Genomic DNA, 15,937 nt, shown 5'->3' with positions numbered 1-15,937 from the left:
AGACCCACAGTCGATCGAACCATGTCTAACAGGGTTCGATTCCTCCTTTCAGATACTCCATTCCATTGAGGAGTTCCCGGAGGTGTCAACTCTGAAAGTATTCCATGTTCTTTCAGATGGTCATGGAATTCTTGGCTCAAATATTTGCCACCTCGATCCGATCGAAGCGCTTTGATTTTCTTGCCGAGTTGGTTTTCAACTTCGTTATGAAATTCCTTGAATTTATCAAACGATTCAGATTTGTGCGACATTAGATAGACATAACCATATCTACTATAGTCGTCCGTGAAGGTTATGAAATACCGATAACCACTCCTTGCGGGTGTACTCATTGGCCCACATACATCGGTGTGTATTAGTCCCAACAAGTCACCGGCCCTTTCTCCCAACTTGGAGAATGGTTGCTTTATCATCTTGCCTAATAAACATCCTTCGCAATTCTCAAAGGATTCTAAATCAAATGATTCAAGAATGCCTTCTTGAAGAAGTTTCTTGATGTGTTTGATGTTAATGTGGCCAAGACGATAATGCCACAAGTAAGTTTGACTAGACGGTGTAGTATTAGCTTTCTTTGAAGGATTATTAACGTTATAAATTTCATTGTCTAGAGATAACACATAAAAACCATTTTCTGAATGTGCCGTACCATATAAAACATTATCGAGATAAAATGAACATGATTGGTCCTTAACTCGAAATTCAAAACCTTTGGCGTCCAACGTCGAAATTGAAATGATGTTTTTGGTAATGTTGGGAACACAATAAACATTGTCAAGTTCCAAAACTAGCCCCGTGGGCAAAGACAAACTAAGAGATCCTACGGATATAGCACCAATCCTTGCTTTATTTCCTACCCGGATCTCGATCTCTCCCTTCGCTAGCCTCCTAGTTTTCCTTTGTGCCTGTGAATCGGAACAAAGGTGTGAGCCACATCCGGTGTCTAATACCCATGAAGCCGAGCTAGTGAAGTTAAAGTCTATAACGTAAATACCTGATGTAGAAGCAACGGTTCCGTTCTTCTTATCTTCCTTAAATTTGAGGCAGTCTCTCTTCCAATGTCCCTTCTTCTTACAATAGAAGCATTTGGAATCAGACTTAGAAGATGCTACCTTTTTCTCCTTGTTGTCTTTGGTAGCTTTCGGCTTAGGCGGAAAGTTCTTCTTTCCTTTCCCCTTGAAGCCCTTCTTCTTTTTTCCCACCCTTTTGAATGGCTTGCCCTTCTTAATCATTAGCATATCATGCCTTCCCTCATCCTTGAGCGTCTTCTCAGCTTGCTTCAACATCCCATGAAGCTCGGTGAGGGTTTTCTCCATGCTATGCATGTTGTAGTTCATCTTGAACTGGTCATAGCCTTTGTGAAGGGAATGGAGAATGATATCAATAGCCATTTCAGTTGAATACCCCGCATCAAGCCTTCCCATGTTCTCAAATAATCCGATCATTTTGAGCACATGTGGGTTGACTGGCTCTCCTTTCTTGAGCTTAGTCTCAAGGATCTGCCTGTGGGTTTCAAACCTTTCAGTTCGAGCCTGTTCTTGAAATATATTATGTAACTCATAATTAATCTCATAGGTCGATTCCTTCTCGAAGAAGGTTTTCTGAAGTTCAGGAGACATAGTGGCTAGCATTACGCACTTGACATCCCGATCGGCTACTTTCCATCGGTTAAGGGCTGCTTGAGTTACCTCCTCATTGGGAGCCTCGGGCATTTCCTCATCAAGGACATACTCTTTCTGTTCTTGCATAAGAACGATGCGCAAATTCCTTTGACAATCAAGGAAATTTGTACCACTCAGCTTCTCCTTGTCGAGAATTGAGCGTAATAAAACTGGTTGTTTGAGGTTGAAGACATGATTCTACAATTGAAAGAATTTTAATGAAAAACCACTCAAAATTACTTAAATAAGATTGAATTTTATTCATGCAAATTTTCAATACTTATTTAACGTCTTATTTACACGTAAAATTGTCCCTATTTTGTGAAAATAAGGCGATTCCAAGATCCGAAGAAACAAAGAGTGGTTAAGCATGCTTTGGCTTGTCTTAACACTCAATCTTCTAGGGTAAGCATTGCCTTTCTAATGGCTCTAAGCCACTCTTGGTTAGATAATCGTCGCATCTAATGCATCTTTGACGATGTATCTCTTTTGCCACGGTATGTGAGGACTCCTTACTCATACCGATGAGTTAAACCAAAACCAATGTGCACACCCGGTGCCTTATGAGCCTTGGAGAAGTGATGGAACCTCTCTTTGGCGTAGCTTACCATCACCCTCGTTCGGTTGGTAAGTGTTGTTTTGGAAAGGCAAGTTTGACTCAATATTATTAGGGACCTAGGATTTCTATGTTGGTTGATTTAAGTTAACTTAACTAATCATCGCAACATAAAGAAAACCTAAACATGCATCTAACGAATAATTTACATGTATATATAAGCATAAAATATAAAGCGAAATTATAGATGCATATTGGCAACTAGCATGACCCCTTGAATTCTTCAAATCTTCAAAAGGTCTTCATTTGAAATTCAAGGCTTTGTCTTCCAAGATACGCCGTCTTCAAGACTTAACCAAACTATGCAAATACTAGTGTCTATGACTAGGAATAATCTAAATATTAAGGTACAAAAATGCTTAACAGTGCGTAGACCGTATTTAGATTTACAAAAATACACAACGGCACGTAGTCCGTATTTTCTATCCTAATCGGGTCCCACTAGATGCCATTTCATAAAACCTGTGAGAGAGAATATATATTCCATTCATCCATTCACTATTTGTGAATGGCCCATGCAATTTACAATATCAAACAAGTAAAATGCATTTAAACAACGCGCGCACTAGTAACTAATCTAAGTGGTTAATCCGATTAACACGCCTAATTAAAACTAGTCAAAGTTGTTTAACCGATTATGTAATTTGACGTCATTAATTAATTTGAGCTCCCACTAAATTTCGCATTTCCCTTAATTAATCCAATTAATTAAGTCGGTAGCACCCAAACTTGTCAAAATAAAATTTTGCCAATGCCGCTCAAAACCGAGGCCTAGCCTCCCAAAATTTTAATTAAAATAAACAAAATTAATTAAAATAAATAAAACGGCAACATAAGCAATATTAAGCCAACCGCATTTCAAGTGGCTTTCGCTTTAAGCGTTTTGCCAAGGAAACTCGAATAATCGCGGCTCATGCAAACCAAGCATACTACGACTATTCACCTCACCGCACCAAGCATATGCACACACGGCCCGCGGCAAGCAGCCATGGGCTGCTGCCACTGCCGCACGCACGCGCACGCACAACCATGGCTGCTGGTGCGTGGCTGTTGTGGTCGTGTGCTGCTGCCGCGCGTGTGGCCCCATGCAAGGCGGGGCAGCCACCTTGGCAGCCACATGCGGACTTCTATGCAGCCCGGCTAGCCAAGGGTGGTTCTTTGCCTCGTTTTGCGTGCCATGGCCTCGGGTTTTGATCCCATTTCGCGAGACATAATTAATTAATTCTAAATTAATTTTAGAACTAACTTAATGAGCAAAAAATAAAAATTTTAAACAAGTCTACCTTAATAAAATTTCAAAGTGCAAATAACCAAAATAATTCCAAGAACCATTCTTAATTAAATTGGTTTAGCTTGGTGCAATAACAAAGTTGAGACAATTTCTCACTTTTAATTTAATCAATTTAAATTAAACTTGAGAATTTGACAAAGTAAGGGGAAGTTGGAAAAATATGAACTTTAATGTTCAAATGAAAATTCCAACATCTAAATTTTGTGAAACCTTGAAAATTATATCTTCCAACATGAAGATAACCAAATTTCTATCACAAAAATTGAAACTTTATGTTTCCAATCAACTCTAAATGATTAAAACAACAAAGTTTAACACAAAATAACATGGAATTTAGTGGTTTTTAAAGTTTCAATCACTTATCACAAATAAAGATTGAATCTTTAACACTTAGGAAGCCTCAAAACAAAAAATTTCACACTAAAAAGCAATTAGTTTGCAATTATGTGAAAATAAATCAACCTTTAAGAATCAAATACTACCAAGTAAGTGTGCTTTAAAGGGACTTAAAATTGCAGAAAATAATGCAAATAATCAACCACATAATCAACAAGTTATGCCATTAATTTCAAGGTTAGAAAAGACTTAAAATTTTTCGTCAAAAACGAAAAATCCCTCGAAAAAGGCATTTTTGGTCAGAATTTGGCTTAAATCTCAGTCCCTTTGGAATAAAAATCTTTCCAGAACACCTTTTCCACCCAAAATTCACTATTTTTGGGCGAAAATCTGGGTTCCGGGCCAAATTCGACATTATAAACGGGATTAAAATAAATAAAACCGAGCTAATAATCTAATTAGCAACTTAAACCAGAAAAATAAGCCAAGATAAACCTTGAAAAACATGATTATAAAAATAAACGAGCGGGGCTCCGACACCGTTGTTGGGGTTTGGTGAGTCCGACTCACCGCGGAAACAACCACGACCCAAGGAACCACTCATAATTAATAAAACCATAAAACATAAATAAATAAACACAAGAAAAGGAAGAACGAATCATACCCTTGAAGCGAGCTTCGCCCTCTCAAAACGGGCTCTTACTTGAAAGCCTTGAGTACCGCAAATGCCGTGCTTACAACGGTATCCACCCACAAAGGACGAACACGACTTTTTAGGTTCGCTACCTTGGAGTTAGCAAGGTCCGACCAAAACCCAAGTGTTAATGGAGTTTAAGAGTTTTTCCCAAAATATGGAATGCTCTTTCTAACTCCCACTCAAGCATTTTACTCCAAATCCTAAGGTTGGTATTTATAGAGGAAAGTATGAGTGGGAATTTTTATCCCATCAATGTGGGATCATGAAATTTCACAAATTAATTTAAACCTAAATTAAATTAAAATTGCAAACTAATAATAAATCTACAAGTGGCATTACCATGTGAAATGGGTTGGTGAGGACACATGGAGAGTAGGGGACCATACTTGCTCCCCACTCAATACTCTCCTTGTGTCACATGTCCTTACCCACTTGCTCCCATATTCCTCAAGCTTCCCCATAGTGACCGGCCCTATGGCCCAGCCACGAGCCCAGCCCGAGCCAGCCCCGCACCAAGATGCGGGCTGCTGCTGTGCGCGCAAGCCACGCACTTGGTGCGGGCTTTCTGCTGTGCGTGGTTGCTAGTGCGTGCGCTGCTAGCACGCCTAGCTTGCGGCAGCTAGCTGCTGCACGCACCACGTGCAAGCGGCTGCTAGCTGTTGCTGTGTGTGGCTGCTAGCACGCACCTAGCCAGCCATGCTAGGCTCGGCTTGGTGCGCTTGCTAGCCACCTATGCTTAGACATTTTTGCCCCTAGCATTCGGATGCTCGGGGCACTCTGATGCTAGGGGTATTTTGGGAATATGGTCGATTTATTATTATTTTGCGCGTCTCGTCTTTTTATTATTTTTTACTCGACTTCCGACGATCGGTTTCGACGCTCCAAGCTCGAATTACCGACGTCTAAATATTTAACACACGGGCGACGAATTAATTTCTTCCGAATTAATTCGTCGAGTCGGTTCGTATATTTTTCTTGGGTGTGACCTGAAGGGTTCAGTCAAGATTAAGCTGTAATATTAATATTACTGATCGAAAGCGGCCTCCACCAAGGCATTCCGATCACTTGACCTTACTGAATATATTAGCTTTTTAATAATTCTGAACCCGCTATCAGAATAATACACTTGTTCGAAGGACACCATTCCTTTCACAAAACATCGCAAGGTATTTTATGATTATATTTAGTGTTGGAAAAGCATATATACAAGTGGGGGTGGCCTTTGATTTTGTGTCCATTTCTTGCTGCTCGCCAAATATATCAAACATTATGAAAACTGAGATAACTGTATAATCTAAATAATTTAATCTCTAATTAATTCTTGTTTGTGTCATGTCAAGTTCATGTTTTTTCCCATAACCTTGTCATATTCATGTTATTTCATGTTACCGTGTAAGAAATTGTCAACTCAACTATGCATCCAAACATACATCCACTAAAAGTAGCGTAAGTTAAGATGGGAAAGAGGCAACTACAAGGCGTATTCGGTATTCCAATTGTATCATGTTAGAACCTTGATCACAAGATATTGAACCAATATGACAAATAATTCCGGATGAAGAGAACATAAAGAGTGTCTCACTATAATCTTTAAGCTTGTATCGATCTTAATAATGACGTCTCAAATCAATACTTAGCTCATGTCAAGAAGCATTGTCTAAACTTGCTTAATAAACCTGCAACTGTACTTTAAACTTCATCAATGAGACTACAAATCGTGCTAAGACTACATCAATTGACACTGTTAATGCAAAATGGGACAAAAATAATTACCTAGCTGGTTTTTTCCTTTCAAAAAAAAAAATGAAGGTGCCAAAAAAAAAAAAAGAAGGTAAAAAAAGGAAACTTCAACTAGAATTTATGTTTCCATAAGCTACAATAAATTGGTGAACAAAGTTCAGTTAAACATCACAACCAAAAAAAAAAAAAAAAACAAAGGCCTAAAAAAGATAGAGAAAAAAGTACAAGAACATCAACAGTTAAAACTAATAGAACTAGGAAAAAAGAAAGAAAAGAAAACTAGCATAATCTAGTTACAAAGTTTTCCACCATCTACCTCATTACTCTAAGAATGTCTCCATTACATCAGAGTACATTCCGGCCTCAGGATTTCGGTACTCCTGAGGGTGCTGAGGATGATGATCAAGTGAAGTCGACGAGCCTGAAGAAGTCATTCTAGCTGGTAATGTATAGCTCCTCTTGAATTTGTTCTCAATACTCTTCCTCATTTGCTCTTGATGATTATCCAAGCTCAAGTACTCGTTTGAGTTCGCCCCACCGGTACCTTGCATATTCTGGTTTGGACCCTCGGGGTTAGAGTTTGGATCAGGCTTGTGACCCAAGCTATCAAGGTTGAACAACAGCTTGGCTTCATCAGCCCTTCCTGTAAGAGCATTGAAGAATGAAAGGCCATTAGGCCACTTGATATCGGATTCATGCTCTCCCATCATCTCATCCATTCGATTGTCTGCTGAATGCGGCATCAAAAACATGCGGGGCTCGTCTTTTGTAGGTGCATAGCCGAGAGGCCTCTGGAAATTGTGAGGTGTTAGCATTGAACCCGGAGACGATAGGGGGCGTGGGCCCCAGTTGAAAAGCGGGGGAGGGCCTAGTGTAGGGCCAGGCTGCTTTGTGGGGATACTAGAAGAAGAGGAAGCATTTCTTGTTGAGGAGAAAAGTTGTGAAAGATAGAAGCCAGATTGATAGCCTAAAGATTCAAAGGTATGCCTCATTCGTAGCACGAAATGCAAGTCTTCAGGTATCTGAAACACAGTTAACACATTTTAGTAAGACCATGAGCAATATTTTTCTTATGCCAAAACAATATTTTTTGTCAAAACTTTTGTCAAGTTTCAAACAGAAAGTTAAATAATAAGTTCTTATATTCAAATCGAGCATCATAGCAAATATAAACATGATGGCACCTTGCCGAACCAGCTACATAGGTATAAGCGCATCAAAAGCTACTTTTAGTTAAAAGATGCTAACCAATTTTTTTAAGCAGTCTAATCAAAATAAAGGTGTTTTTATATTAATTGTGCTAATCAAGTTCAAAATCCACCTAAACGTTGCTTTAATCTAACACTGTGCCCCACAATCAATTGTCTAACGTACTTTAGTAAACTGTAATACTCATGGTGTATCTAAAATTGCTAATTATAAGTAATTGAACCATTAGAATATAAGGGTGGAAATGAGATATAAATTCAATACAGAGCAAGAAAATGAGAATTGACTCACGATCTTGCAGGAGCCTAATTGAAGGAGTCCATGACCAGCTTGGATTACAGCAATCGTCTGTTTAAACAACAAGACAACAGCAAAAGATACAGTTATTAGATACATTTTTTAAAAGAAGAATGTATGCAGGTAATGTAAGTAGTATCAACTCTAACCTGAATACCCGATTCAAATTGGTCAGTCCATTCAGTAGGAAGCTGCAACCAAAAAATAAAAACATCAATGAAAAGGTGGAAATAGTCTCTTAATCATATAAACAGTTATTGGCCCTAAACATAATCATTAAGCATATCGGCGCAAAACCCTATTTTTATTATACCATGAAATGATGGTAACATAAACTTTCTCATTAAGGAGGGGCCAACTAACAAGAACTAGCAGCAAAGTGAGCCATAGTGTGTCCTAATCTCCATTACTTTCTAATATATTATCCTTATGTCTTCCAAGTAGACCATATAAGACAAAAACTTGCAGATTTACGCATATATCTATAGAAAATTCTTTGCATGCATATTGGTAAAACTGAGATATTGGGTACATAAGTTTCAAATTTGAGTTTCTCAACCACTTTTTAAGCGTTGTACTGGCCATAGTGCCTCCTATGAAGAGCATAAAAGTAGACTAAGATGTAACAAGGGATGAGTTCTCTACAGTTGATATTTGCGAAAACGAACTGATTTTTGCTACTTAAAACTTGGTCTTAATCAAAGCTAACATTTACGGATCAAAACTGATTTTGAACCGATTAAAAACAGACTTTAATATGCTGAAGAGAACAGAACAACAAACAAATCATACAAAAGATAGGTCTAATAAAAAAATTAAAATGCTTATGATTTTAGTAATATCATTGCTACATACAGCATCAAAGGAGCTCTGCCAGTAGTTTGATATATTTGGTTCGCATTCTGAAGGCTCTTTGAAAACCCATTTGTGACATTTATCAGAAGCAACTTTCCCCATTAACCTGCATGAATTCAAAACAACTCAAATTCACTATAAATGAATCAAAAATACATGAAATCAAGAGCCCAATAAAGCCTTAACAAGGAACATATTTCCCATCGATGAGCAGACAGTAAACATTCACATATTTCAACAAATTACCAATATAACAACCAAAGTTATTCATTATTCATTACTAATCGTGAAGGGGTCAAGGCACGGGGCTGGGGTGACAAAGGCAGGGAAATGGAGTAGCACATAGTATAATAACAACACCTACCAAGTACCCACCCTTCTCCATAATTATATAACTGAATTGACATCTTGCTGAATGCCTTCCTGACAGGATCTTCACTATCCATCTCTTCCAAGCAATCTGCAACTCTTCCTCGGCAAAACCCATCTTCCCACATCAACATCCTTCACCATTCAATCATACAAAAATCAGCTCAACATCCACAGAATAAATAACCAAAATGAAGTGTAATAAACAAAAACAGCACAACTACTTCGCCTACAAATTGTAGCGCAAGCAATACACTAATAGCATTAGTAATAAAGATTCAAGAACAAGCTAGGAATCTGGGAGTTTATGACTAACAACAAAATTTGTTTATATATTGTGGTGTATGGAGTACATGCCAAATTGCCAAAGCCCAAGGATTATGTTGCAAGTAAAAAAAACCATATGAAGTATACATCTAGCATTAAAATATTTAAAACTCTTTTTGTACTCCATAGTATACAAGTTATAAAGTAATCTTCCTCCATATTTTTTATTTCCATCATAGGGACTTCTACATGATTCACACTCCCTTTTAACCATCTTTATAATCGTGTGAGACCTTATTTGATTTTTCTCGATACAAATCCTCAATGAGTCTTTTTAATTTAAATAATATTAAAAATACTAATGGTTAAAGTTATACGCAAGCTTGAGACTCTCAGTCTTGTAGTAAATACTATAACAATTAAGATTAAAAAACAACAAAGGAAGTAATATGAAAAGGGGGGCAAGGGAGTAAAGAGGAAAGATTTTTAAGATTAAAACTCTTGCTTTATACAGAAAATTAGCCTGGTCAACTCTTACGGAGTACATGATAACCATTTTTTTTTTTTTTTTTTTGACAAGACATGATAACCATATAATAGCAACTTTATTAATGCAAAAAAACTCCTTAATTAATAAGTTCACTTATTATAAACACTTCAATATGGCATTAATCATTGTAGCACCTAAAACCTAAGTTCATCCTAATCATAAAAAATTATCAATCAAATTAGTTTGCTAATCTAATCAAATCAACACTAATCATAAAACAAAAGAAAATTTGAAGAAAAATTAAAGTTATCAAAAAATAATTTCAAGCTAATCATCATTAAATGCACCCAAAAAATCACTAAAAATAATGGTCCCCTGTAACAGCTCTGTTAGAGAGTGTGGACGAAAGAGGAATACTTACAAGCTTCCATTATCATCACCAACTTTGCAACCATTTCCACCTCTAACTCTCCTGCAATAATGGAAAATGATAAAATTAAAATCAAAAATACCCATTTTTAGAAAAATAAAAATTTATTATATAATCATAAAAATGAAAGAACAATTTCTTCATCATCTTCTTCTATAAGCTTTGTACTTGGTGGACTACTTTCGAGTTCAAGAGAGACAAAAATAAAATAAAAGGACAAAGGTGGGGTTTTGAGAGAAACATACAAAAAGAGGGGAAATAAAAAGAAAAGGTTAGATTTTTAGAGCACCCAATTCAAGTTAATCACTAATTCATCCTATTAATCAAAAACCCATTTAATTTTAATTACCATAAGTAAGAAAATTAGCAACCAATAATGGGAGTTTTAAGGAATAAACACCCAAAAAAATGAAAAAATAAAGGTTGGATTTTTATTTTTTTGGGGGTACACCCAATAATCACTATTCACTAATTCACCCAAATCACTAAAAACCCACATCCTATTAATGGGTGTCAGCTAGCTAAGTTTAGGTTAGGCCGAGGTAATAAAAAGACATGGGATCAAATCTCGTCTACATCACAAAAAATACTTACGGCCGAGGACGGATGGTCCAGAAGACAGAGTAAGTCCAGTCTGAGTTAAGACAGACGCTTCTGAGGGCCTCATGAAGGGCCATCATCCCAACTGCCTCTTTGCTCCTATCTCCTCCACCTCCTCCTCCTGCTCCTGAGCCCACCATTTCTCTCTAAAAATCACTTTCTCTCTCTAAAATCAATACACTTTCTCTCTCTAGATTTTATTCTACTTTCTCTCTCTATCTCTCTATATGTTTCTAAGGGTTAGGAGGGAAAGACTTGGGCAAAAAAATTGGACTTAAAAAACAGAGGAAAATGGTCGTTTTTTACTCATATATATCACTTTTAGGCTTTAGCAAAACAAAGCTTCAAATGTTTAGCAAAATAGCAACCACAAAGGTGACTGCTTTCTTCATCACTCTCACTTCCTCCTTTTGTTTTTTCTCTGTTTTTTTTTTTTTATTTTTTTTTAATTTTATAATTTCTTTTTAAAGAGACTTCGATTCTCCCAAGCAATAAGCAAAAGAGGTGTGTGTGGGGGTGAGGGGAGGAGAGAGAAAGAGAGAGAAGAGAGGATTTGGTAAAAATAATTTTGGATTATTTTGCAATGTTATTTATTTAAGTAAAGTTGGTAGGCATATTTAATTATTCAAAGTAGTGTATATTTTGTGTGGGATAGTCGATCTGACTAGGTATTAGTTACACAATTAACTTAATCTCGTGTAGAAAGTTATTTTAAATTTGTGTGTAGCTTGTTTAACCTTTAATGATTCTATATAATTAGTGTCAAACTACATCTTATATCAAACAGTCAATTTAACAAGGTATCTAATGTTACCGTCAGTCAGCCGTCTGTCTAATACAAGAATTTGCGAGTATAATAATAATATTATTAAGACAAAAAGGAAAAGTGGGGACAACTTTTATCCTATCCTCCAAGAAAAAAGCCCCCCTTGTTGTAAGAGAGGCAGTGAGTTTGAGATGAGACTTTGGGAAAGGAGGGATAGGGGGGCAAAAGAGAGGTATTTTTTGCTCACATTTGGGGGTGGGGATAGGGGGGGTGGGTGGGGGTAGTAAAATGACCATTATGCCCTTTTGTCTGTTAGGATCTTTTTGGTTAAATGTATAAGATCCAACAACCAAGTGGGTTTTGTTTGGCTAAGGAGGTGTCAAACAATAGAGATGAGTTTCTTTTGGTTTAATTGGCAAATGGCATAGACATTCTTGCAACACTTTGAGTGAAAAAAGTAGAGTTGGATGGATGGATGGATTGGTGTTGTTTTGCACCATTTAATTGGTGTTGTTTTTGTATTGTCTAGTTGTCCAAGTTAAGTGGTGACATGTAACATGCTGCGTGCTCTTTAGAGCTAGTATAAATGTCACTAAGTCAATGGTGATTTTCCTTATTTTATCCATTAAGTCAATGGTGAAGTCCGTTGTGTACTTGTGTTTGATGGTGTTTGTTTTTATTTTGTTTCCATTAAACTTTAGAGGGGTAAAGTTAATTATAAATGCTAATAATGCTATGGAAATAGATCTTAGGTTGTAGATTAAATGTGCATTATATTGTGTATTAACATACGATGAATTGCAAAGTATATGTGTCTTTTGATCTGAATTGCAAGGCTTAAGGCCTATTCTCATATGATTATTTTCATTTCAGTTCAGTTCAGCTTTAATAAGTTCAGTTTAGTTCAGTTCAGTTCATTTCAGCTTTAATAAGTTCTGTTCTGCTCTAATAAATTCAGTTCAATTCAGCTCAACTCATTTCAATCAATGAGAACAGGCCCTTACTCTCTTTCTTTATTATTATTATTGGTATTATTTTTACAAAATAGAAAGTAAAAAGGTTCACTCATCATCATTGGATTTCCATCAAGCATTAGAACAATTAACTTATATTATTTTCAAGTTATATATTCCCTTCGTCTTTAAAACAACAATTCTTTTGAGCATTTTTCACGGGTATTAAGAAACTTAAGTGGAAAATACAAGTGCATGGGAAACTACTAAAAGTACATTAAAAAGGTAAATTTACATGGAATTTGTAAAAAAGTAGAGAAAGTATGTAATAAAAATACATGGAAAAAGCAAAAATTACATAGAGAAACTAATTTTGCATAAATATTATTGTACTTCGTAAATTAAAGGGTATTTAATGCAAATGGGATGAACATTTTGGAAATAAAATTTAGCAAAAAAAATCGTTGTTTTAGGGACGGAGGGAGTAGTAAAATATCATTCTCACTGTTGTTACTAATTATATATGTGCATCGAAATTTTTGTGATTGTTACCACTTACAAGTAAGTGTTATGCGACATTATATATCTCTCTCTCTCTTGTATTTAGACAAGGGTATAATTTCAGTGTTTGGTATAGTAATTTTAGATATAAAAAACGGATTTAATTAAGTGGTTTCATTTCTAGTTGTTTAATATGGGTTAAAAGTAATAAATAGCATTTCCGAAGGGTAACAGATTGGGTAATAAATATCATTTTCGAAGGGTAACAAAATCCCCCAATTTGTTACCCTTGACAAACTAGTGGAAACAAAATATGTTTCCTTACTCAATCACAATCTCGTCAAATTGTTTCCATTCCATTGGAATACCAAACATATAGTAAATGTAGCGTCTATCATTACTTTTTTCCTTACTTTTTTGAATCATTTCCGTTTCATTTACAAATGTTTAATTTATACTCTCTCCCTGTTTTTTTAAATGTCACACTTTGACCGGCACATAGTTTTAGGCAATTCAATTGACTTAAATAAAATAAGAGGTAAGTGGGCTAGTTAGAGTATTAAAAAAATTATAAAAGAAAGATAGTGAGTTTAATAGTTTATTGAAAAGTAATGAATGTGAGAGAAAAGATATAATAAAAAAATAGTAGTGGGTTTGAGTGGGGGTCATAAAAAAAGAGAGATAAAATATTTCAATGTAGTTTTTTGCCAAAAAAAAATATAACACTTTTAAAAACACGGCCAGAAATAAAAAGTGTGACACTTAAAAAAACACGGAGGGACCCAAACACCCCCTTAGTGTTGTGTTCACAAGAAATAAACCTTTATCATACTTCGGAAACGGCCTTTTAAACCGTGGATTAATCTTTGGTCATAGTCCATTGTAAATCAGTGTTTACTTTTAAAATAAATAAATAAATAAATACCTATGCCATTTTTCTTTTAAGTGGGAACAATATAATTAAAAACAACAATTAAAAAAAATTAAAAACAACACTTAAAACAGTTTATCCCCCTTTCTACATCATAGACATTAGCTCATATTGGTTCTTTAGGGCATGTTCTTTATAGGTTAATTTCAGTTCAATTCAGCTTCAATCAGTTAAGTTCAGTTCAGTTTTTAATTTCCTTCTCTCATAAACAATTCAGTTCAACTCAATTCGGTTCAGTTCAGCTCCAATAAATTCATTTCAGTTTAATTCAGCTCAATTCAGTAAATTAGAATAGGTCTAGTCTCATTTTAAGTTATGGCTCTCATTGGATCTCTTATATATATATAATATATTCTAGATCATTTTTGTTTTTATTTATTACCTTTCGTATATTCAAGGATTTTTTTTTTATTACCCTTCAACATCCATTTGATTGGTTCATAAGCAACAATATGTACCAACCCTCCAACTCCAAATCCACCAATGACTCCGGCTAACTACAAAATCAGTTAATCAAAATCAAAAAATAATACCAAAAGTGGTAAGAAATTTCAATGGTAACATTACAATATCACAAATTGTCATAGTCAATTAGTCATGCTTAGGAGTGAGCAAATATTTTGAGCACGAAATCATAACTAGAACAATTTTAGAATTGAAATCATCGAACTCGTGATTTTTGAAACAAAATTGGATTTGGGGGGTTGATCAATTGTGGGTAATAAAATTCAGAACAAGTTGCAACTAATTTTGAGCTGGTACTCGGCGATTTTAATTAAGTTTGAATTTTAAATATTAGTAGTTGACTAGATTCTTATTTTAAGAACCGTCCTAACCAATTTTTTAAAGTCTGGTCAATATATTTTTGGCCGGATACCAAGTTGTGCACACCCCTAATGACTCTAGTCTTGTAAAAAGAGCAAAAAGTTATGGCCCAATGATGCATTGTCACATTAATGGTACTAGCAACGACTAATCAAAGGAGGAGATGCAATTACATACTAATGTCTACAGCGTAGGCATAAATGGTCATGACAAAAATGTGGCCTTGTAAAAATGTTTGCATCTCACATTCAAGAGGACCGTAGACCCTTGTGGTCACTTATAGGATCAAAGCTCAATTTCATACTTTGTAGGGCATTTTGAGATTTAAATTTTCTTACTCTTTCCTTTTACACTCAAAAGATTTTGTCCACTAACTAAGATCAGGTTAACTTGTAAAAAGTTCCGATCTCTTAATAACTTCTCCTTACCTATTAATGATAATAATTTTAAACAACGTGTAAAAAAATATCTTGTACCGTCACCAATTTATGAATATAATCAATTATAGATGACTTTGCAACTAATTAAAGTTCTAGAGATAATTATTTAATATACTTGATCATAAGATTTTTATAAAAAAATAAATAAAATAAAAGAGTACAAGAATAGTGTGACGTCTGCAATTCACAGCCTCATAAAGGGTTGGCATGGAATCTTTTCAGGTCAAAGTTGAGAAAAAAATTCTGTGTGTTAGATTTGGTATAAGATCTTAACCAGTATGATATTAGACAAACGAAATGATAATCATACTAATAAGCATATAAGTTTACTATATTAACAGAGAAAAAGATATTTAATAAACAAGATATAAAAGTACCTGAAAATATGGACTGCTGTTCAACTAGTTCCTCTTATAATATACAGTGAGTAATGGAATATTGATGCGTATTTCATACTTCATGATTAAGTAATCAGCCTCATTACATATGCTTGATTTAGCTATCCATGCACATCCTGTTAATCAAAGGAAGGTTGTGTAGGTGTAGCTTTGTGGACTTGTGGGTGTTATGTAATACAAAAGGGTTGTTTGGCAATTGGCGGTTGGTTTTTTGGTGTTCTGTGATGACTAATTTACTTGACTTGTTTCAACCGTTTAAAGTTTTAAA

The 15,937-nt window shown here is 35.4% G+C and overlaps 1 protein-coding gene across 3 annotated transcripts; it reads right to left on the bottom strand.

Moving 5' to 3' along the window:
• Nucleotides 1-6,430: 6,430 nt before the first annotated feature.
• On the bottom strand, nt 6,431-11,582 carry LOC110686976 (protein RICE SALT SENSITIVE 3-like). 3 transcript variants are annotated; one of them, XM_021863605.1, is made up of 7 exons: nt 10,850-11,582; nt 10,247-10,297; nt 9,075-9,203; nt 8,700-8,805; nt 7,994-8,035; nt 7,839-7,895; nt 6,431-7,360 (listed from the first exon to the last, which is right to left on the bottom strand). In XM_021863605.1, exons 1-7 carry the CDS (start codon nt 10,993-10,995, stop codon nt 6,659-6,661), a joined length of 1,233 nt encoding a protein of 410 aa, XP_021719297.1. In that variant the 5' UTR covers nt 10,996-11,582; the 3' UTR covers nt 6,431-6,658. The 3 variants fall into 3 exon arrangements, with proteins under 3 accessions (XP_021719297.1, XP_021719299.1, XP_021719298.1); XM_021863607.1 differs by lacking the exon at nt 10,850-11,582 and adding an exon at nt 10,605-10,831 and having other exon boundaries at nt 9,064-9,203; XM_021863606.1 differs by lacking the exon at nt 10,850-11,582 and adding an exon at nt 10,605-10,828.
• Between the last annotated feature and the right edge of the window lie 4,355 nt (nt 11,583-15,937).

This window comes from Chenopodium quinoa, unplaced genomic scaffold (assembly GCF_001683475.1).
Source record: "Chenopodium quinoa cultivar QQ74 unplaced genomic scaffold, ASM168347v1, whole genome shotgun sequence".
NCBI classification, from domain to species: domain Eukaryota; kingdom Viridiplantae; phylum Streptophyta; class Magnoliopsida; order Caryophyllales; family Amaranthaceae; genus Chenopodium; species Chenopodium quinoa.
Note: the sequence above shows the minus strand (reverse complement) of the source record. Positions and strands in the feature narration are given on the sequence as shown.

Excerpts from the sequence above, each read along its gene's own strand:
- LOC110686976 (XM_021863605.1), bottom strand. The coding sequence starts at position 10,995 with ATGGTGGGCTCAGGAGCAGGAGGAGGAGGTGGAGGAGATAGGAGCAAA. Across the intron at positions 10,298-10,849 it reads TGGACCATCCGTCCTCGGCC|GAGAGTTAGAGGTGGAAATG; the intron begins GTAAGTATTTTT and ends CCATTATTGCAG. Across the intron at positions 9,204-10,246 it reads GGTGATGATAATGGAAGCTT|GATGTTGATGTGGGAAGATG; the intron begins GTAAGTATTCCT and ends TGAATGGTGAAG.